The 24,686-nt window shown below is 37.6% G+C and overlaps 2 protein-coding genes across 2 annotated transcripts in view; both read right to left on the reverse strand.

Moving 5' to 3' along the window:
- Nucleotides 1-706: 706 nt before the first annotated feature.
- On the reverse strand, nt 707-17,588 carry LOC139713731 (uncharacterized). Its single transcript, XM_071625435.1, has 14 exons — nt 17,467-17,588; nt 16,578-16,619; nt 14,825-15,058; nt 13,384-13,546; nt 11,323-11,447; nt 10,154-10,408; nt 9,346-9,483; nt 8,350-8,700; nt 6,865-7,052; nt 5,703-5,936; nt 5,124-5,260; nt 4,383-4,476; nt 3,290-3,497; nt 707-2,658 (listed from the first exon to the last, which is right to left on the reverse strand). The coding sequence occupies exons 1-14, from the start codon at nt 17,522-17,524 to the stop codon at nt 2,534-2,536; spliced, it is 2,352 nt and encodes a 783-aa protein (XP_071481536.1). The 5' UTR covers nt 17,525-17,588; the 3' UTR covers nt 707-2,533.
- Nucleotides 17,589-22,504: 4,916 nt separating this feature from the next.
- Nucleotides 22,505-24,686, reverse strand: part of LOC139713733 (cadherin-23-like) — a gene marked incomplete at its 5' end in the record, with an annotated part of 56,418 nt that continues 54,236 nt past the window's right edge. Inside the window, one exon of the mRNA XM_071625438.1 lies at nt 22,505-23,817. Coding sequence (XP_071481539.1) covers nt 23,566-23,817 — 252 coding nt within the window. The remainder of the gene's footprint in view (nt 23,818-24,686) is intronic.

Genomic DNA, 24,686 nt, shown 5'->3' on the forward strand with positions numbered 1-24,686 from the left:
AATTTCAATTTATTTTTTTTTTAATTCTCGGTGAAAAAAATACATAAAATATATCAATTGATATCCAGCTAGGAAGCACAATAGAATATTGCAAACATACAGAGCAAAGAGGTTAATTTATGAAAGTTTGAATCTGAAAATAAACGCTAAAGAAATAATTTATGATGGAACCTACTTAAAAGCAAGCTTGTTGAGAATAGGTCCCAGTATTAACGTCGAGTGTTAAGATTAAGATTAAGATGAGGAGAACGTTGGCTATCCACTACAAAATAAATAAAAGAACGTTTTCTCTGAGATAACGCTAAGACTCCGTTGAAACGTTTATAGATATATGGCCATGATGGAGAATTTCACTCAATAATTCGGGGTCCTGTGTGGTGTGCAAAGAAAATTGCGTGTATTGCTTGTCATATTTGTCGTGTAGTGATGGAGCTAGAGTAACGACATTACATGCCAAAATAAGTCACAAAATATATCTAGTATTATTTCAGACTTTATCTTACTTTCTCTGTGTAAGTTCTCAGGGAAAACAACGAAGGTAAAACAAAAACAACACTGCAGCATTCCTTTCTTCCAAGATGATACATGTGATAAACCAGCTATACTCTCGCCATATCTTCCAAGACCAGGCCCGTAACTAGGGGGGGTGGGGGGGGGGGGGTGGGGTTGGTTCAGGGGGTTCGAACGAACCCCCCCCCCCCCCCCCCCCCGCTAGCGAGCAGGGTGAGCTTGAACAATAAAAAGTTAAAACCTCCCAAAGCTCCAAATACGACAGAAGAATGGTACAATATATACGAACATGTTCAGAAAACGCTCACACTGATTTGAAAGTTTTAGCAAGCTTTTGGATTCAATTGTCGCATGATCTGTCATTTTATATACAGGGCAAGCCACCATGATATAACAGTGTGCCAGCATTGTATGATTTACAAGTACAACAAACTATGAGATAAGAGCAATGTTTCCTACACAGAAATATACAAATTTCGGCTCACTCGCTCGTACTAATTTAAAGTATTTTTTCAAGTCCTCAATTTGTTGGTATAAATCGTTCAAGGCCGCCACTATGTTATATCTTGATTAGAATTGTAAGATTTAATAACCAAAAAATGACAAGAATTCCATGTTTTGAAATACAAAAAAAAAAAATTACATTTAAATCACCCTCAAAAGACCCCTTTTAAGTGCTTGAAATAGCATATCATGTGGACTTTTTAAAGTCCCTACCGGGATGGGGTTGGGGTTGAGCATTTTTTCAGAAATTAGGGGGGCAATTTTCGCGCTTGCCCCGGGCGCCGTTTTCCCTAGATACGCATAGGTGTAAGAACAATTCAGTATATAGGCACGAAGATGATCAGAGACTTTTCTTCACGGCTGATACATGTGCCAAACCGAACTATTAAAGGTGAACAATTGATTGTTTTTACGTTTGAAAATATACCCCTCCCAGAGTAAGACCCTATCCCGCTTGGTTGCTTAACTCCCTCAGAAAGGTCCAATATTTCCAATTTTGAACCCCCATAAAAGTCCTAGTTATACGGGCCTGAAAGACATCACATGAGGCGATGTTTCATTCAAAGCAAGACTTATACAGTGGCTTGTAACAAGACACAGACATTTCCTTCACTTACAAAATTGAAAATTAATCGATTATTTTGATTCTATTTTTTTAATCCAAGCCAAGAGCAAAGCAACTAATTTCTAAGCTTCTCTCTCCGCTCTACCAACACCAGTGCACCAGCTGTCCGGTTGGCTCCTACTTAGGGGTGTTGGACAGTAACATTATAGAAGAAGAAAAAAAAAAGAAGAAGAAAAAGCATATTTCAAAACATTTTTCTGAACTTTTCTTCTCCTGTGATGACGTTGGTTTTTCATATCAAAATGTGTATTTGTTTATGTTTCCTCCTCTCCTGTAACTTCGTAAGTATTCTTACATATTATGTTTTGAATTTTAGAAAATGCATGACGAGTACAGAGATTCCTTAGAAAGCTAGCTATAGGGGATGAACAGCTAAAATGAAATTGAACGTTAATACAACTTGCATAAATTACAATTTTTATCTCTATATACATCAGAAGGTTTGGTTCTGTTGCTCGTTTTAGCTTGTCCTTTTTGATTTGCGTATCATCAGTTGAACTTTAGAAAAGTACGAAAAATCGATACCTAAGACATCTGACTGTATATTGAATGTTTACAGCAGATATGCTCAACTTGTTCCGTGTTATTAAGTGTTAATAACAGTTAGTTTAACTTGACTAAATGTGGAATAATTCTACGTATTTATGTCAAGATTCCCCCGTATCTTTATGTACCATGTAAGCTGTCGAAAATCACGATGAAATGCAAGCAAAAACGATTGATACAAAATCCATAGTTGGTAAAGTATATTTTTAATAAAACCTCGGCACCGCTATTCACCACATTGTGAAACATCGTTCCCCAACGATGACATAATTCGTTTCCCCCTAAACGTCTCCTGCTGTCGCGGTTCTCCCATATTGCTTGAACCACTCTCATGTCCTGCGTGCCCTTTTAGCGACGTTCCTTCAGGCGCCGAGCCATGGCGATGACGGCAATCACTAGGAGGAGGATACTGACTACCATCACGTTGATGACGGTCGCGATGGCTGCCAGAGCCGACGTGCTCAACGACATCCCTGGGAAATAGACAATGAAGAGGGGGGGGGGGGGGCGGTGAGGATTGTGGGGGTGGAGGAGGAGAAGAAGGGGAACGTCAGAGAAAAGAAGGAAAAGATTATTAAAAAAGTGAGGAAAAGGGGGAGAGAACAAATTGAAGAGAAAGAGGAGAAGGCGAAGGAATTGAAAGAGGAAAGGAAGAAGAGGTAAAATGAAGATTACAATACTAAAATTCACAAGTAGCGTACATAGGCAAGATAAATTTAGAAGAAAACTACCAAAGAAACAGAAACAAGAGAAAGGAGCGAGAAACTGACGGATGAGAAAGAGAAAAAGACGAAGATATTGATAAATATGAAAAAAAATGTAATGAGAAAAAAAAAGAGAAAAAATGAAAAGAAAATATGCCTTTTTTTCCCAAAGACTGATGTTCCCTTAACTTTTATTTTCACTCGCCGTCATCATATCTGTAATCATTTTTGTGAAAGGATGACATCGGAAAGATTAATTTGTAAACTTCTTCCAACTATATAAACTATGACGTAAATTGTTTGTTGCGAAACCTTTATGTTACTTTCACTTCAGTGCATGGTATGTTTTGATGCATAGAGGCAGCTCGTGCTATCAAGGGCAACTCACACCATCACTTACCCTGCGCCGGATTAACTGCGCTTGAATCATCCCCTCTATGGTTGAAGTAGTAAGGCCCGCGAGACACGATCAGCCCTCTTGCGGAGTCCTCTCGTGCTCCGCGAGAAGCTCGTCTTTGGCGAGAACTCTGAACTATGGTGTCCGCTACGTCACAAGAGTTCGGCGAATCTGTTCGGTCGCAGACCAGAACGTTGCAGTGAATGTAAGTCTGGAAAAGTCATCAAACACATAACAATGATGGATATGTGAAGTTAAACCATTTTGTGCAAAGAGCAGTAACCACATCCAACCTAGATTAAAGGCACAAAGAGCTGATGTAATAGACCGTTGCTGGATAATGTCGACACTGTCACACCGATGCCATGCTCCCAACGTCCAAATCAAAACAAAACAAAACAAAACAAAACAAAACAAAACAAAACAAAACAAAACAAAACAAAACAAAACGAAACAAAATTAAATTAAACAAAACAAGAAAACGCTATACGTACAGCGAGTATATAAGTATGTATGTCGAAAAATGACAGAAATGATAACAATCTCAGTTCGTCTCTTGATTCGGCCGTTATTTAGCTGCTGCGTACAGTGAGACGCGTTTAAAACAGTCGTACAGTTACTATAAAGAGAACACACGCTATGAGAGCCAGCGATGTACTTTTGGAATTGATTTGCAGTTAATTAGTTTGACATCGTCGATATTCGTAATGAAGATGGGCGCAATCATCACGCTAAAATATAACAGCGCCCTCTTAAATGACTAGTCCATGTCCCTTTAAGCTGTAGCCCTGCTGCATGTTGAGTGTATCCATTCATCATTTTTGGCCTTTCTGTCAAAGCATATTGTGTCCTTTGCAATGACACGAATGTTTGTATTCTGAATTATGTCTACTGATGATCCAGAAACAAACAAGCAAACAAACCCCTCCCCACCCCCCTCCAAAAAAAAAAAAGAATATGATCTGATTATATCAATTGCAAGTCATATTCTTCAAAGGTTTTAGGCTTTGCTTTTGCTTATTCTCGCATGACTTTGTTTCGTTGCGGAGGGCAGATTCAATCAAATCAATCTCGATTCGAACTTTTCGCCACTTACAAGTTCATTCACAAATTTGTCCGCCTCGAAGGAGAAGCCCTGTATGGTTGCCGTGTTCGTTGAGAACACTGAAACATCCTCAGCCGCTGGTTCCCTGGAGACAGCATGGATCCATTTTAGTTAATCATCATCAATTCCCCTTAATCATGTCATTATAAGAAAAATAGGCGTAACACATACGAAGAGAAAGGGTGAAAGGAAACAGAACAATGTACTTGTACCGTATGTAACTGATAACATTGATGCGAATGATTTACGAAAACAAAATGTATTTGCTTTGCTGTTTGCGTACACTTTCTCCAGTCTTTGTAACGGCAACCTTTTCCCTCCTAAAGTTATTGGTTTTAGGTTACAACAATTAAGATAACAATAATGAATTTGATGAGTACGCACGTCGATACATCATGACAACATGGCAAAGTTTTAAGATTATATTACTTTCTAATCATAGTAGGTTCGATTTGATGAAATTTTAACAATCATGTTGTCTGATTTCACGTTATCTACCAAAGTCTATTCTCATTTGAATATGGAGTATATAATTGCTCAAAATTATAAAGAAACGGAAGAAAAAATGACACGAGCCATAATATGGAAAATGACACCAATCGAATGGTCGGGCATATATGTCTAGTCTGCCATATTTTTTTAATATGTGAATAAAATTCAGAAACAGTGAAAGCACTCTTTTGATGACGTTATCATGGCACTTGTTTCAACAATGTGTATGGGCCTACCCACCCGCCAACGACAAGGTCCGTGTTTAGTGTGTCGGCAGGGTCGGCAGAGGGCGTCCTCCAGCACCGCTCGTTGACGATGGACAGCGAGTTGACAGAAGCGATGCTGGTTCCAAGGAACACAGTTTGTCCTTCTTCGATCTGAACAGAATAAAACAACAACAACAACAATGGATAGATGCCTCAACTTTGTCACAGTCACTATCATATCACTATGTATACTTTTAATTGATTAAAACCTATTAATTTTCTCTTTAATTCGCTTCGTCAATGCTACTCTGTATAGGATGATATAGCGAAGCATTTATCTGACATTGTTGTAATTGCCACAGGTTCCAGTTTGACACGGGAGATGCCTATATGGGTTGTTCTTTGATATAAATGTGATAGAAGTACTAAAAGTGTATTTCAATGAAAGCCCCGTGGAATCTAGATACCCATATACAAGTACTTCATATTCGACGACTGAATTGTACCCTCCTAGTCCTATTAAAGTTGTTCTGAGAATGTCGCCTTGATATATGAAGAGTGACAACATTTCTAGCAGTTCTGATAGCGAGCTTCTTTATGAGGATAAACCCACCTGAGGTGCATCACTCGATTCGTTGAGGGCAGCAGAGAAGGACGACCCATCGTATCGACTGAGGGAGATGGTAAAGTTACCCGCAGCCTCGGACACCACACTCACTGTGGAGTGGATGCGAAACGAGGTGTGCACGTAGCTCCGGCGGCTCACTGTGCAGTTCACCGTTACTTCGGGCACGGAGGAGACTAGACCCTCGATGACATTGGAGAAGTAAAAATTTTCGCCGTCTTCCTGGAGGCAGCATGGAGAAAGAGAGAGAGGGTTTGTATTTCATTTCAATATTCAAATCAATTTCGTCCAGAGAAGTTTACTGGGTATTATTTCGTCAACTATAGTGACGGGGCGATCGTTAACGATGGCCCCGTCACTGTACAGGCATGCTAACCTGGAAACATTGAACTGCACATTACTTGAATATGAGACCATTATGAAACAAATAATTTTCACACAACAATAGATATATAATGTACTCTTAAACGACTCCCACAAGAATTGGAACAATCATCCCCCAGCATTCCCACTGATTCCCACTGATCAGTTACTAGCCATCCCCTTTAACATTCAAATTTGTCAACTGACACTGAAATTCATCTCTAATGCTGGGATCGAAATCGTCATTGTTTTAAACAAATTCATGGCTTTATCATTAAAATTCGTCAAGTGTTATCTGGACCTTTTGGGTAAACCAGCTCTTTAACCATTTCTATGTGTCGGTCGAGTGAATAGGTGTGGATAAGTGAGAACGGAATAAGTGAGAACGGAAAATGTAAATGATTAAAAGGACGAAAATGTGATGAATACACAATAAGGAACTTTTCGATTTCAATCAATAATTACAGCATACTGTATATCTAGGAGACGATTTGAGTAAAGCTTTGACGAAAATGAATGCCAGCGGGCTAAACTAACGTTGCTGTCTCGTACTCAGCTCCTGTGACCGACAAATTTGAATTGCGATCGACGAAAACAGGTGACAAAATATGGAACTGAATGACAATGTTTCAAACTCGAAACAAGCATTCGCACATTTCGATTGAATGAAATGATGACGAAAACGGAAGAAAAACCTATACTTTGAATCAAATTGCGAGACCTTCAGTTTGTCATGAACAGTTTGCCAAAAAGTAAAATGGCGTTTGCCACTGTTGTTGATTTATACCTTCCGGGTTGTCCTACACGAGTCGAAAGCTGTCGAGATGGCGAAGAAGTCGTTGTCGTAGTCGTAACCATAGCAACTGGAATTGACGAATCGTATTTGGTTCGGGGACGATACTCCGTAGGTGCGTTTCTCCAGGAGCACCGTCATGCTGCCATCGCATGTCAGTCTGACGACAGGAGAGACTGTATCTACAGGTAACACGACACAATTCATACAAAACAATGTAATTACACAAACTTTACAAATTTGCGTATTACGTTTGTCATCATTGTCTCTGCTGCGTGTGAGATCTGACACCGGATTCACATAATATGTTTTTAGGTCCATAGAATGATCACGGTAACGGCGGCCGGGGTGGCGTTGCTGGGCTGACGAAACCTTGTATCTCAAATTTCGGTGAAAATAACTTTTTTTATTACTGGTCAGATAATCAGTTATAGGTAATGTCTTATCGAAATTATAGCTGTCTGACCCCCAAAATGAAGCCACCACGGCATGTCAAAGGAAATGCTTTCCAATTTGGCAAAGTGCTTTGGATGCCATGTTTTTGCTGTTTGTTTGTTTTTTGCTCTCCTGATCATTTGACATTTTGTAGATTCGAGGTCTTGTCGCCCTAGCGACTATTATATATACATATATATATATATATATATATATATACATATATATATATGTATATATATATATGTATATACATATATATATATGTATATATATATATATATATATATGTATATACATATATATATATATATATATATATGTATATATATACATATATATATATATATATACATATATATATATATATATATATATATACATACATACACAGTTTGATATCGGATGACACATTGAATTGGATATTGAAGATAACATCGATGCTCTCGAGACGATTTCCCGGGCGTAAGAATAGTGTATACGCAAGTGACACTCCTATCATACTATTTAAAGTTAGATAAAGTAGTTACTTACGAAACGAATAATCCTAGAGAGATTCGAAACCCACTTGGTATTTGAGCTTGACTCTGTGTCGTGGTAAAGAGCACCTATCATCTCACTGTCTGGTTAATTCGGATAATCCGATGATGATTCCCTGATGAGATATCTTTTTCACTTTGATGAGGGACGGAGATGCTGCAGCCTAAATTCCTCTTTTATGGATTCTCTAACGAAGCAATCCGAATACCTGTCATTTCTCGTTTCTTAACAAAATCTTTAAAACTAGACCTCTGAAATACCCTTCTGAAAAGACGCATTTCTCTCTTTTAACATACAATTGTACTATGCTCTAAAATTTCACGTGTCCTCGGTTCACACATTAGCTTTTTTGTTAACAACATCCCTTTAAACCTGTTCTTCGCAACATCCACTGAACAGTCATATAAACGCTAGCACTAATCTTTGTTGCTTATCTCACACTTCTTATTAGTTGGTATGATGACGAGTGTGTAGAAAGGGAGCTATAGAGTACGCCACTCTTACCACTTGGCTGTTGACTGACGGAGATGAAACGCACGGTGTCCACACCCATGATCTCTGTCTCCGGTAACCCGACGACCCCACTGAAATGGAAATGTCCTTCCATCGGTCCGTGGATGTCGACGACCGCCTCTCGCCAAGCATATTCCTCGCTGCCGATCCCCGACCAGAGAACTGAGGAGTTTCCAGAGCTTTGGTGGAAGCTCAACTGCAGGGTCGCCAACGGAGAGCTACTGAAGAGTAGGTATTCGAACTGGAGGCGGGCGACGCCTTGGACGTAGGTAAACGGGCTGATCAGCTCTGTCTTTTCTCCGACGGACCGATCTTGGCTACCAACAAACATCGCCTGGGGCTCTGCCAACATGGATGGGATGTAAAGGAGACAGAAAAGCAGGGAAAATGCATGAGACAAACGCATGAATTTTGTTGTTGCTGTTGACTGGGAGCTGATTTTCATGCAGACTCCTAGTACATGCTAGGTTTCCAGCACTGATGTGGGCACCTGGTAACACTGTAAATACTATTGGAAAGGCTAACAGAAGGAGCGGTACAAACACTGATAGAACTATTGAGCCTTTCTTTTACTGAATGGGCGGTATATTATTCTTATAGTTTGGAATCAGCCTCATAAAGCCCCTCCAAACATTTATGGATTTTATAACAATTCTTTGAGGTGTTTTAGTGGTTGTTCTCTATTTCATTTCATTCATTGTTTCTGCTTGGAACAATTAATCAGCGAATCTTGTTTGTCGGCTTTTGTTCTGACATACTGTCTATCTTTGTGAATCAGCATGTGGAACAAAAGTGAAGCAAAATGAATTCAAATTTATCATCATTATCATTACTATAATCGATTTGATCATTATCGATAACTATTGTAATTTTTACTAACATTGCACTTGCATTATAAACATCATCATCAAGAGTGTTGTAATTTTTATTATGTAATGAACTGGACAGCGCCCTCTCTCAAGTTTTCTTGCCAGTCAGTTGCCTTGCCTGGTGCAGATCTGTTTGTCCACACTTCATCCTGGAGTAACGACAACCTCGTCCAGTCAAAGTTATCGTGGTAGGATTGACTCCAGCCGCACAGGTCGTAACCGCGATCGTCAAAGCTGCAGCTCCAGTTCGTCGGGTCTGAGAATGATTATTAGGAGATAGATAGAACTAGAACTATCAGGGAGGCTGTAAAAAGAGTCTACCAGTCTGCGCATGCTTCGACCCGATCCACAGAAGGGTTCTCCGAGGTGTTTTTGTGCAGTTCTCTATTTCATTTATTGTTTCTGCATGGAACAATTAATCAACGAATCTCGTTTGCCTGCTTTTGTTCTTACATAGGCCTACTGTCTTTCTTTGTGAATCATAAGCATGTGGAACAATAACCAACAACATTAATTGTTGCTTTGACGGGCAAGTCTCGGACAAACTTTTGGGTTGCCAGGAAAGGTATATTATAAAGGTTTTAGCGTGTATACCATGAAAGCTAAATATCTTAGGAAGCTGGTCTGTTAACATACCATGGTATCCATTCATAACACATCTGTAGGCCCAGCATCGAGCTCCAATAAGGAAGGGATGCCTATATTGTTTTAAGTCATTTTATACAACAGAGGAACACACATATTGTCGTAACTTCATGTTACTTTTGCAAAAAACTGGATTGCGTGTTTTTTTTTTGTTTTTTTTTTTTTTTCGGGAGCCCGCCGACATCGAAAACTTCAACTACACAATAACAGGCATTAGATAAAACAAAACAAAACAAAACTGAACTAAACAAAAGAAAACAACGTAAACCAAACCACTTTACCGTGCTTCGTGAAAATGGCCTTCGTGTCATACGGCTCGTCGAATATCCCTACGCCGACGGATCGATGTGTCAGTGTCTTCTCGTTCAAAAAGATGAGCTTATTCTCCACGTAATTGGTGATGATGACGTCATGCTTATACACCGTCATACCAACCAGTTTGTCCATTGTGAGGAGGAGTTGGCGATCTTCGCCCGACGGAAGACTTACGGATTCCACTTGGTCCCGTACGGCGTGACCCCAGTACAGTCGGCTACCTGAAAGCACAGAGAAACGTCGCATTACTCCGGTTAGTAACTCACGTGCACCCTTATACCCAGTCGAAGAAAGTAACCTCCCGAAAACAGTATTCAGGGACAGTATTTAACTTCTCAGGGAATTTTCATTTCATGCATTCCTCAGGGTCCGCAGAATATCTTTACTTTCATATAATAGATATATCTTTAATAATATTCTTGTATCTTAACATGCCATTCTTTAATGATAGGGTGGGGGTAATCCATCCTAGGCGTAGGCCTAAGGGTCATGCCTCAGCCGCCCTTCCCAGCTCCCTTCTATAACCCCTTCCAAAGCGGGGGTAGAAACATTGGGAAAGTTCTTGGGTTGAGTGGAATGGAAGTTGTGAAATTGTGAAGTCTCGCTAACTTTGTAAAAAATAGTTCTCGAACCGTAAGGTCTGTTGATATTGATATGCAAAGTGAGTATATTATGTCATCACTTCACAATTTTCTATCGATCATCTAAAAAAATTGACAATATTTTTTCTGCAATGGAAATAAAAAAAAAATGATATTATTCCTTGCTGAATAACTTCATAAATGATAAGTTAGATACATTAGGCTTAGACACTAGGGCATAATTGCGTCTGACAAAAAACAAACAAGCAAACAAACAGAAAAATACAGGAAATTTTGTGTACAAATTAAACGTCAAGTTGTGAGTCAGTGACATCATCAACTCACTAATTTGCATGTTCATATTGACTGTTCGAGAGTATTGTTTTCCAAAACAATTAGCGAAACTGCACAATGTCATAACTTCCTGAATTTTTATCAGATTTTGATCAAATTTTAACTTAAAAATGTTACTCCTTCTGATTAGGTTAATTAACTTTCAGCTGGTCAAGAATTCCCTTTTAAAGGCAGTTCATGCAGTATACTACTCAACTTACCGTCTTCATTCATGGCCAGACCACGTATTCGGCCATCTGTTCGACGAACCAGAATTTCAGGCTGTCTCGTAGCGTCATCCATGCTCATTTTTCTAATGTGCTGCTCATCAGCCCAGTACATCATCCTAAAGATTCAGAATAGGAATGTATGTATGTATGTATGTATGTATGTTTGTTTATATGCATATGTGTGTGTGTGTGTGTGCGCGCGCGTATGTATGTATGTATGCATTATTATTGTTAGGTATGTAGGTAGGTGGAGAGGGAGATAAAAAAAAAGAAAGAGAGAGAGAGGGAGAGAGGGAGGGAGTGATGAAATAGGTTTGATTTTATGCCATAGATGTAGCGGCAAAACTGGAGTCGACACAAGTCATATCCCTTTTCTTTTGTATATTGAGCATTAGGTGACCCTATCTCACAGTATACTAGTACTGTAATGATATCCTATATTTTGGCACCTTACTCTTATATCATGACTTTAACCATCAATGATTATTGTGTTTGAATCAAGGACATTGATCTGTCACGAACATCACTGGTTTCTGACTGCAAAGTTATACTCTTGCGCCTGGATTCAAGGTTACAAATATGGTCGCCAGTCGTAATTGAAGTCAAACGTCAGGGGCGGATCCAGGAATTCCTTGGAAAAAAAAGGAGGGGGGGGGGGGTCTTTACAAAATAAAAGGAGTGCACGCCCCAATTTTTCTCTTTATTTCTTTTGTTTTAACAAAAAAAAAATAAAAATAAAGGTGCAACCGGTGCGCCCCCCTCTGTTCGGCCACGGCTCAATAATCACCGGGAACATCGTGGATCTGCGTGGATACCGTGCAAAATCGGAGAGAACATTTCAGAACTCGAACGAGTTTAAACGCTAGTACAAGACGGGCGTATTTTCCTGACACACTGTCCTTCATCCGGAGTCTTGATTCCGTAATCAACAGTTACACGTATGTGGAAAAAAAGTAAAGTATAAACCAAAGGGCCTTGACTGATGATACTCCTTACTGGTATTGGACTGTGTCCATGATCGTACATTCGTGATTACAATATTAATATCTGAACTGTTCTGAAGCAAAAGGAAAAGAAATTGATTATGACTTATAATGATCTATGACAAAAATAGTCCATCTTATGAATCACGAGGTACCTAAATTCATGTTCACACTTCGACTTATGCGACATCGATGTCTATTAGGTTTAATAAATATGTGATAATCAACAGCCGTAATTCGTAAATCTTTCTTTCTTATATTTTGTGAACTATATGGGTATGATAATCACGAATTTATGACCATGAAAACACTCGCTTACATTTCGATTCATGTCATCCTTTTGAGACAATCTCGTTCCTCAAATGGAAGGATTACGGTTCTCCCACTGATATCTATGTAAAATCCAGACATTTAAATATAGATCACTAGGTTCTCCACGATATTTCTCATCAGTACCTCTCAATAATTATGTATAATTCATTGTCACATTACAATATGTTATTTTGTGTTATCATTAAGTTCATTAAGTTTTTTTTTTTTTTCTGGTATGAAGAAATGATAATGAAGTCCGAAATTTGATGATATTGTATGATAACAATTATAAGGAGGGGGGGGGGGTAGGTGAAGTGGCAATACTTTTCTGATTGCCCTATCAAGCTGTAATCAAGCTGTAATTTAATTAATGTTTGAGTTTGTTTGTATACTTGTTTTGGTGTAGTGGTTGAATTGTAGTACAAGTTATTTCATTGTTTGTACTTTGCTTTGATGTTCATGACATTTTTATCTGTACATAATGTGAGCAGGGCCCCTTGGTAGAACAGTTAACCAACTGAAAGGGCTACCCTGCTGAAAGAAAATTGAAATAAATAAATAAATAAAATAAATATATAAATGCTGACCAAGCAGACATTCAAATCGGAACAATTTTTGATACGACCATAAGCTATCTTTTAACCATTTTGAAGTTTAGCTCTGTTTAAGCCGAAATAAGAGCATCTCACTCTCAATGTACATCCAACTATATACTCAAGGCCTTGCTCTGACTATACTATATAAACTACGCCCTCACCGTCTCTCAAAGTCCAGCACAAGTCCAAACGGATGCTTCCTTGGCTGACGCAAGAGGACGATTCTGTCCGATCCGTCGTAGTTGGCTCGCTCCAGCTTGTCCGTGGCCGTGTCGGACCAGTAGACCAGTTTCTTCTCAGGGTCCACTGCCACCCCAAACGGCCCTAGCAACGGTTGACAAAAACGCCCTCTACTCAATCATAACAACTTCGTAAAGAATACAGTGCGTAACAAAAAAAAAAAGGATAATCCAAATTTGGCCACTTTCATTGATAGATCTCATCCATTCAATGAGACATTCATTGTTCCTTCATGATAACACTCAAACTTTGAAAAAGTGCAATTTGTCATTATGGTCTTAAAGTTCATGTGCTCAGTCATGCATGACATTTGTCAGCATAATAAAGTACTAATGGAAAGAGGAAAAGTTCCCCTTTGCTCACAACCAACATTGTGCATTCCATAGTCGACAATTATGAAACAATATCCCTTCAAAGTTGGATCACCTATTTTTGTTGTTGTTGTTGTTGTTGTTGATGCGCACTGTATAGCTCTCGTCATGACCGTACCAATACGACGTACTATTTTTTTTTCTTCTTCAATCTCAACATTCGAACGTTATTACGCTTAGGAGTTGGTTACTGTTAAATGATTATCTGACTTTTCTTGGAATCAATAAGCTTGAAGTATTATGAAGAGATCTCACACGATATTCTTATGCAATTACTTGTAATCTAGTTCTGTAATCAAGAAAAAGAATTACTACAGCGTAAATAATTCAAAGCAGTGACATAATATATCCGTAAATCCAAGAGGAATATTTCAGTCATCCAAAATTTGTGCTTTAGGACTACAGGAATTAAAGGCACATATTTTATTGGATAGCGAGTGTGTTGTTTAGTCGATTTCTGCTAACATTGTATATGACAAAAAGTGCAGATAAATTAAAAGTGAAAAAAAAAATCCGCTCTAAAAACATGAATCCAGTTGTAAACCCAGTAAACACTAAGTTGTTATAATTTGACTTCATCTGTTTTGTTGTTGTTGTTGTTTGTTTATTTATAGTAGGCCTACCTATTTTCTAAGCAGCAACATTTTGCTCTTTGATAAAAAAGACCTTCACTTCATAATAATCATGATGTATGTTAATAACTGAAGAATCATATACATTCTTTTCTACATAAATTAGTGAATAATAAAGGAATGAACGAATATATACATGAATAAATAGATAGAAAATGCAAACACACATAGTGCAAGCATAACCTGTACACGTATTGATGATTTCTCATAATTGTGGATGGCATCCACTGAGGCGTTTGCCATGTACACAAAGCTATTACAAGAAATGACACATTCTATTGGTAGTACATTGCCTACATAATGCAACCGACTTTTTGTCTTTGACGCTCTAAAAAGATAATAGAGACTGATCTTCTTACAATCGAGGCCCGAGGAGGCGATGGTTACGGGATCCGAGCCATCGGGGTGCGCTCGGTGGATACTTCCCGACGGCGTGCCCCTTTGTGTCCAGAACACGAGGCGATGGACCGTGTCGAAGGTGGAGCACAGTATGTTGCCCACGTCCGGCAGCGGGAGCCGCACAAAGTCGAAGTCGCGGAAGTTGGAGGCGAAGACGCCTCGCAGGTTGTAGTCGGTCACGAGCAGGAACTCGTCTTCGACGGCGAGGTGGTGGAGCGGCGATCACGGTGTGAATGATAAGAAATTTATTATAAGCATCGTTGTTAGTATTATTGCCTTTGTTATCATTGTTATTATTATTATTATTATTATTATTATTATTATTATTATTATAATGATGATGATTATTATCATTATCATTACTGCTATCACTACTATTATTACCATCACCATCATCATTACTACCGTTATTGGCAAACTGTGCCGACGAGACAGCTGGGTCATATTGCACTGCCATGGCCCTGATCAAAATAGGTTCTTTAAATCACGTTCATAGGTATTGGTTAGCTTTAGTCCAAGGACTAAATGAAAACAAGAGCAAGAAAGTGTACCTTGCTCATATGTACGGTCATTATTAAATTACTATTTTTGTCGTTTTTGACGTGCGCGATATGTCACATGTATGTTAACGTATATATAATCACAATTTGCATAAATCCTGGACCATATTTAATTTGTGAATATGTGACCTAACCTCGGATGTTGCATCCTATGTAGCGAAAGAAACACTAACACAGATAGGTAAAAATCTTGGGAATAATATTCTCTAATTTATAACACAATATAACACAAATATTATTGCAAATATTATTGCTTCTGCTTCGACGTCAGCTTTCCCTGTCAGTATGTAGGCGACAATAGTTGTACCATTAGATATTCACACAAATGGGTAATTACACATATTATCGCAATCATGGCACTGTTCATACACTGCAAAAAGTCCGGTGTTAAACAGTGAACACCGAGCTGGTGTTAAATTTTCGGTGCTCATTTATGGTGTTAAATTAACACCTACGGGTGTCATTTCCAAATCTTAAACTGTTTTTTGAAGAGTTTCTTAGTAACTGCACTTCTTGTTGATTTTTAATTTAAACAAGACGATCAAGAATTTTACATTAAAATACTAGATTTTTGAAAAAATGTGAAAATAAATTTACACCAAAGTAACACCAGCTGGTGTGGTCCCTTATTGAAGCTGGACGGGTGTTAAACCATTGATATTAACACCAGCAAATATCAAATCAACACCATGTGGTGTCATTTTTTAATTAACACCAGTACAGCGTCAAAATAACACCAGGTACAGTGTCAAATTAACACCACGAAGTGTCAGGTGAACACTTTTCAACACCATCACAGTGCATTTTTAACACCTGTGGGTGTGGTCCTTTATTGAAGTTTGATCGGTGTTAGATTTAACACCCGTGGTGTTAAATCTAACACCGATGTCTTTACAGTGTATGATGTCTATAATATCACTGGGTCATTTCATAATCCTGACATTTCCATGCTATCATTCGTAATTGATACTATTCGCGTTACCATTTGGCAATCATGCACTTCTTACGATTTAACCCACAGACGTTGCAAAACTGCTTAAAGCTGTTGGACATATTGCATCATTGGGTCAGTGAGACAACAATTAATTGAGACTTTAAATATCATTCAGATATCTTCATGGCAAAAATGGTATCTGCAATGTACAGACTTTACCTGCAATCATTGGTATGCCATCATTGGTGGTAGCTTGGTACCCTGTTAGCGATTGGAAGGAAAAAATAAAGCAGAATGATCGATTAAAGTCTTGGGTCTATAACCAATGACTCCGCGTTCTGGAAATTACCTATAAAATCATATCACAGCTGTCAGACTCCGCCCCAATTACTAATTATACACAATGATGCTGTTTATACAGTATTGAGTATAAACTATACAAAGAACACAAGAGTCTTTCGTTAATGTGTTATCTATCGTTTTTTAAATTATAATTATTGAATGATCAGCTGATGATAAATCGAATCAAATTAAATACAATGAAGCTCCTATCACAGCAAAATTGAATCCCAACGATACCAGATTTTTTTTCAACTTTATTTTTCCAATTCACATGCTGCTTCATATACCAAATACATGCATAATAATGAATAGTACATTATGGAAAAAGCAAATAACATAGAAAACTATGGTATAAGAGCTTGCCATTTGCTCACATGAAAATCTAGACGATTCTTTTTCATAGCTATGATGCGTTCTGTATTTTCCAACGATACCAGATTACACACAGACCGCTTCCAGATTTGACAACACAAAAGAAGTCTGATCATGCTGATATAGCAATTCAAATGAAATATATATCAGACATATTGAACTCAGATAAAATGATGTACAAGCAGAGAGATAAAAAACCATTCACGACATTTCATAAAAATTAATGTCATAAAATTAGTATCGCTTTCCCATTCAACAAGCTGTTCCACCATTATTTGGTGAAAGGAAAACATATTGAGACAAGAAAATTCTAATATAAAAATGAATATGGGAATATCAATAAGCAATCAAAGTAAATACAGTATGCCCCACTCGGACTCAGAACATTACTTACCCAGGGCCGATGACGACAGGGCTAAACCAAGGAAAAATCCTATCAAACTACACCCCATGTTGGTGGTTGCCAGTGAATTGTCTCACGTTCGATCCCTTCACGGGGGAAAATAGTAATGTTCTCTCGTCGCGAAAAACCCTAACAAAATATTGGGATCGTTTCTGATTTGTTGACCTCTTGAAAATAGGGAGGATGTGACGAAAGCACCGCAGAGACGGTTTCCCGCCAAGCGAGGTTGATAGTGTGACGAGTTCGCGTGCGTGTGCTGAAGAAGAGAGCTCAAGGTTTCACTTTATGTGTTCATCAACAGCGCACACGGACAGAGAAAACAACAAAAAAAGCGAATCCGTCCGATGGATACTTTTCCGCATGTGCAGTGGTGACGGGAGCTTATCCACTATAGAAAAAAAAAAAGATGCGACATAACCTTGCTGTCCTGCTGTAATCACTTTACTCTAATTTGCAGATTCTGTATCATGCTATAAAAGCGAAAATTATTTTTGCGACGTGCATGGGAATTCGATCCCTTTCTTTACCTTTCTCAGCTTGTGACTCTTTGTCCAGTGAGATGAAAATAATCACTATCTTTCTACTACATCTATTCCTGGCTATATCATAAAACGTTTTTGGTGATGAAGATCCAGGAATACGAGTACATACCCCCCCCCCCCCCCACACACACACACACGATGAATGTACATTGCACAGGTAAACATCCCATCAAAAAAGCACGTATACTTACGCAGATACCACGACAAACACACCCCGTCATAATCAATCATTAATTTACAAACAAATCATACAATTATCATTTACATACGAATCATTCAGCACTCTGCATCATGGAATATAGTGACATGACTTTCCAACTGAAATTGACTGAAGATCACACATGGGTTTCTGGCACAAGGAACATTCTGTTTCCATGGTTAGCCGATGGAGGGTGCTTGGGCAGAAGTGGCATATCAATAATGATAAGATTCAAATGTCAGTGGGTCAGCAATGAAAATCCATGTAATTGTTATACACATACTTGTACATGATATCCAGGTGGGGTGGAACTCGAAAAGTTGATCTTAATTCTATGTTATTTATTCACAAAATGGCAATACGGAGGATAAAATTCTGTAAGTACATGACAAGGTCAAGACCATTATTCAGGGATGTCGAGATACTTGATGTTTATCAACTGGATAGATTATCTATCTGTAGTTTTAGATATGATTTAATTAATGAGAATTTGCCCCATACGCTGCCACAATATTGTTAATTTATTCAACATGGTTACAGAACAAGAGAAAAAAGAAGATGAGAATCTTTATATACCAAAATTAAATACAAGTTTTGGGGAAAAGTGTTTATATCACCAAGGTACAACATTTTGGAATGACCTACCAGTCAAAATCAGGAAGAAAACATCAAGGTCAAATTTTCGTAAAGAACTTTTAACAGAAAGTTAACATGCTAAGGAGATATTGTTAACATATGATTATCCTATAAATGTAATACTTTGTTTTTGTTGAAAGTAGACGTTGTGTATTCATTCATTCATTCATTCATTCACAACTTGTAATTCTCGGCACATGGTTGTAAATGATATTGTAAGAGTCATTTAGCCTGGTGACTTATAAGTCTAAAACACTGGGATTCATCTAATGACCTATATCATTCTGAATAGACATTTCATATAGAGATATATAGAGAGATATATTTCGAATTACCAATTTTTGTATATGTGATTGGAATAATTTACATGAACAATGTTTTGTCAGTATGCTATTTATACTTTTTTTTTCTTTTTCTATTTTTTTTCTGCCAGTGGAAGGTGAATTTCTGTATTATATCAGCCAATCAAAAATCTTAAATCTTGAATGTGTCGAGGGAGGTGTAAAAGGTTTTACAGTGTAGATGACCCATCTCCTCAATGTGAATTATTTTCCTTTTATACAGAGGATTTTACCACCCACAATACAATACAAATGATGCACAAACCACACATCATTATTTCTTCAAAAGGAAGCACTTTGAATATTTTATTGCTCATATATATATATATATATATATATATATATATATCTTCCTTTCTTTTCAGGCATCACCTATTAGTTTACTAGCATAAAACATTCCATGAATCCTATTTATTCAATACTTGTTCACAACAAGGGTCAACATTAAGAAGACAGGAATACACATGCTAACTACATTCCATGGACTGCACCATTTTTATGCATAAATATGTTGTATCTCTAAATTTTGAATACATAAACAACTAACAAGCATGTATTGAGGTTTAGTGACAAAAGCTCAGTTATATTAACAGTTAAGTAGAAGAACATGTGACAATGAATTCATGAAATAATACCCTGAAACCCGCACGATGTGATGGGTAATGTGCAAAGTGTATGGGAATTCATTTCAGAATGTTGTAAATAAAGGGGTCAACAGAAAACTTACTATGTGACTTTGCAATGAATGGTAACAAATGGTGCAAGTAAACACAATTATTAAAAGCAGGAAGAAGATGAAGGAAGCTCCATGTTTCACATTCTGAAAATGCTATAAAGATTAGCAAAAGCAAAGCTTGCCCTGCTTTAACTGGGGTAAAATACAAAGTACAATGTTCTGCTGTGATTAGATGAAGACAAAAGTAAGTTGCACTTTAAACCAACAGACTGGATAAAAAGCGTTAAGTCTGTTGCACTGTGATTGGCTGAAAATGAAATATGTTGGGCTGTGATTATGTGACAGTGAAGACTGTCTTTTTACTGTCATAGGGTAACATGAAATGTGTTGGCTCAAAATATAACAATGTTGTGCACACCCCAAGCTGTTTTACAAGATTCTATTTTACAATCGGATACATCAAGGCTGACTCTAGTCCAAATTTTTTTAATGATTATTCGCAACATGGTTTTGTTACTTGGCAAACACACAATTTGAAGTGGATAATAGTCACAGCAGCACTCTTTCGTTGCATTTGTTAAATCCAAGGATTCAGATACACCATCTAAAGCAGTGAAATATGCCCTGCTTCATGGGGAGGGGAGGGGCAGAAATCTGCTATATCCCACAGTACATTCACGATGTACTAGTGAACAATGCCTAGTTGCAACATTTCCTGTAAATTTCCCCATTTACCAACTGTATCAATTACAACCTTTCCTGCATGTCAGGACACTCTCATCAACCATCACCCTCTAGATATCACTTCAATTTCTTATCAAATTACTTGGAGGGGCAAATTTAACTTTCCTTCACATTACACATGCACTATTTCCTTTCAGCACAACATAGCCCTTTTCAAAATAAGCCTCAAATGTGGGATAGGGCTTGTAACACCTGTCAATGCAGTTGATACAACTTGTAGTTATAGAATTTAATGGTGTGGGCCAAAAGGTAAATACACTGTACCTTTATATCAAAGTATTCTAAGATTTATTGTCTTGCAGAAATAGAAAAGCCATATTAAAGAAAAGAACAACTTTATTTTTCTATCAACTGGTAAATGTGAGTTGTGAAAACATTGGTGCATGAATACAAAGCAAGACAAAGCCTCCATGAAAACTAACAGTATCCCTGATTTAAAAACTTACAGTGTACATCAACAAGTGAACGATATATTACAGCAGTATAGTATTACTAATTTTCAAGTAAAGTTGCCGTGAGAATTCTCTGATTTAAATTTTCTCTGTCTGTTGTGAAATAATCTGCACAAATCTTAAAAGCCTACCAGTCATTTCTCTACAAATTTCTCAAATCAATCTATCATAACAATATGAGTTGCTCAATACGAGTGAAACATTTCATAGAATAAAGACTCAAGTCATTTATCCAAAACTTTTAAGACCATCATTTGGTACAGAGGTCGATAAAACCCCCAAATGTTTAAAAATGGCAGCCCACATATACACACCATATACCATCATATATTCAAAACTAATATGTGATAGACTCTTTCTGTAAATTTTACACTCTCATTCAGCAAGGCAGCCATCACATATTATTCCGTATTGGCTAGGCACGATCAACCTCTCAGCTCACTTTGACCAACCAATACAATTTGTCTTTTTTTGTTCACTTTTTACAATAATCATGATGGGATGGGACTGGATTCGTAAAAAAACTGAGGCTGGATGACCACCGCATGTGGACGACCCACCTCGATCCTTATATTTCATCCTTATCTCCTCCAGAACCTCCAAGTCACAAACACCTGAGTATATAACAGTCACAGAAGAACAGACATACAGTATCTACAATAATTAATGTGCTACGAGAGGAAGCCCCTCTAAAATATGGCATGTACTGTAAAAGTGAGAATTTTTGCGGTTTGGAAATTTTCACACATATTGCCTAACATGAAACCGATGCAACAAGGCATGCAGAATTTTGTGCTTGTTATAATACTATTTTATATTTTGATTTTTATTGCATTAAAAACTTGCAAAGTTAATCTTTCCTGACCGAGCATGGCAGATTACTCGTGCCAAAATGTCCACTTTTACAGTAGGGGTACCTATAAGGGAAGGTTTAATAGATAAGAGACAAGACACAAAGCAGAAAGACAAAGACTATCACAAAAAAAAAATAGACTGATAAATGAATACAGCATACGGCTGGGAAATATGCAGATATGCAAACACAAAATGTAAGAAACAATACTACGCACCAAGAGAACTATTTGGTCTGGATTGCAGAATAAAGAGAAAAACATAACAATATGATTTGTCATTAAGCTATGTCATCAGCAGATTTGTAAGAAATTTATAGTACATGCATGTAAGTACTATTATGGCAATTTGATCTACAGCTAAAAATACTACACAAGAAGTACATAAGAATGCATAGTATACCTGGATTTGATGAGCTGCTTTCCAGGAAAGTAAGAAATGTTTAACATTTTTCAGAATTACTATTTTGTTGTCATGTACAGTAAATATGTCAAGCAAATATGTGATATAGATTCTATAAATAAGTATTAGAAGGTACATCATAGTAATCAGGTTTTACAAATATACATACATCATCTAACATATCTCACAACATATTAATCTTTCTTTCAAAAAAAGTGATTTCCATATTCTAGATTGAAGTTCAATGGCTCAACACATACCTCCTTTCCTTTTCAAATACCACAACAAACAGCTCACGAAGTTGAGCATTGCTCAGAACAAATGTCTCGGAGAAACAATGAAAAACATAATTTTACCACAAACAAAAAATGATATCCAACACTAATCACATTACTCCTGCACTGCCAGCCTTTCCTTTTTCCACAGCTGATATGAATGTGAGAACAACACCAGTAGAACACACACAACTTGTATCAATGTATTCAATGTTTACGTCATCAGATCACATACAGCGCTGGAGACGTATCTACTGGGATTACAAATACTGCTGAAGGTTTACCACAGAATTGAAGGAAATCTTTGATATCGAGAGCTCTACACTTGTACAGCATGTGTTATCAGAAACAGAAGCTGGATACAAACATACAAGGAATGCATGAGACCTGTGAAGCACATGACATTATTATCAGCATTGTGAAACAGGAACCATTCACACTGTAGATAGGAACATATTTCAAAACACATATATTTCCGAAGACATGTAGAAGTGCCATAATTCTATCATATACACTCATGAAAAAAATGGAATACTTGAATATCATTCCCCCTATTGAGTTGAAAGCTATAAGTGTGCTAGACAAAATACTTTCAGTAACCACATCCTTCAGGCATATTAAGCTAAACTTTACAAGTCAAAAATACAGGCTCACAGTACATGATAAAAATATGCATAAGTTCCATATCACTGGAAAGAGTCGGCCTACAAATGTATGTTATCGCTTCTCTGCAGGGTAGAATTTATCATCAGAGAAGTGCACATGGTATCAGTATCCTGAAACATTTTACGCTGAATTTAAAAAATATAAAACAGAATAGCAATGAACTTTTAGTGATGTGGCCATCTCAGCAAATCATTGGTTGATTTCTCCAAAGGTTCAGTTCCTGCCCAAACCTGCTCACATTATCTTATAGATTTACAGTATATTGATTCAAAAGAGAGAAAAAAAGTTATAAAACAAATAGAGCCTCAGAGGGCGCTCTCCTCATCATTGAAGCCATAGTTACGGTATGAACCCCCCTCGCCCCCTGCAGACGAGCTTGTCGTGATTGTCGTCCTCTTCACCCGCCGCTCCTCCACCACTTCCTCATCCGCACCGTCGTCGTCCCCATGGATGATGAGCTCGCCTGTCCGGCTGTTGCTGTCATCTGAGTGGGTGGAGAGGCTGCGGGAAGCTTCAGAGTGCCTCTCTCCAGTGCTGCCTCCGCTGTCATGTAAGACCTACAGAGGAATGAATGCATAGGACTATGAGCATAATATCTGTGGTACTCCCAAATAATTATGTATCAACATTTACCAATTTTTCCCCCTTCAATACTTCATAACAATTACTCACATTCATCCATTCTCATTTAGGATATCTCAATGCCTGGAATATCTTTAAAGTCTAGTTCTTGCTTGGGCACGATTCCTGGCAATCATGAATTACTTTTACCTTTTTTTCTCTCCTTCTCTCTTTGCAAAATGACTGTAAGGATGGGCCCTATATTACATTGAAAATATGAGTAAATCAAATATATCTGTGAACACCATCATACAGATCATTATCATTTCCAAGCAAATCATATGAAACTTTTAAATGTATGCTTCAAGAAAAGTGAAAGAATAAATCTGAAGTGGAATAGATGTTCCAATGTCTCAGGGTATATCTTGTAAAGATTTCATTTTCATTTGTGCATGTGTATGTGTGGTTTTTGTGAAACTTATTAAAAATTGAGTGAAATATGTCATGGATCTAGTGAACAAGATGTGCATTTTCATGTAATTTAAAGTCATTCTTTGAGCTGAGATGAATATGGTAAAATGATGTCATTTCTCCAGAGAACTGCACTACCCTTCAGCAAATCATTCATGAATGTTATCATGTTTCAGTTGTCACTATGCAAACATAGAGCATCACAAAATCAATTGTTATGAATACAAAAATTTGAACATATCAATAAGGCAAGTGCAGCTATTGATATTATACATTACATGCCACTACACTACTTTCATTTTCTAATCAATTCCTATTCAAGGCATCAAATTGCCACTTACTGTTGTCATTACCTCCGCCAAGGGAGGAGGTTATGTTTTAAAGTATGTCATTT

This window comes from Diadema antillarum, unplaced genomic scaffold (genome assembly GCF_040938485.1).
Source record: "Diadema antillarum isolate AM-2024a unplaced genomic scaffold, OU_Dant_1.0 seq00002043_RagTag, whole genome shotgun sequence".
NCBI classification, from domain to species: Eukaryota; Metazoa; Echinodermata; class Echinoidea; order Diadematoida; family Diadematidae; genus Diadema; species Diadema antillarum.

Bases quoted from the DNA above. Each gene is read 5' to 3' on its own strand.
- LOC139713731 (XM_071625435.1), bottom strand. From the start codon at position 17,524: ATGGGGTGTAGTTTGATAGGATTTTTCCTTGGTTTAGCCCTGTCGTCA. The intron at 10,409-11,322 runs GTAAGTTGAGTA...CTGTGCTTTCAG, and splicing joins TCTGGCCATGAATGAAGACG to GTAGCCGACTGTACTGGGGT. The intron at 9,484-10,153 runs GTAAAGTGGTTT...AATCATTCTCAG, and splicing joins GGCCATTTTCACGAAGCACG to ACCCGACGAACTGGAGCTGC.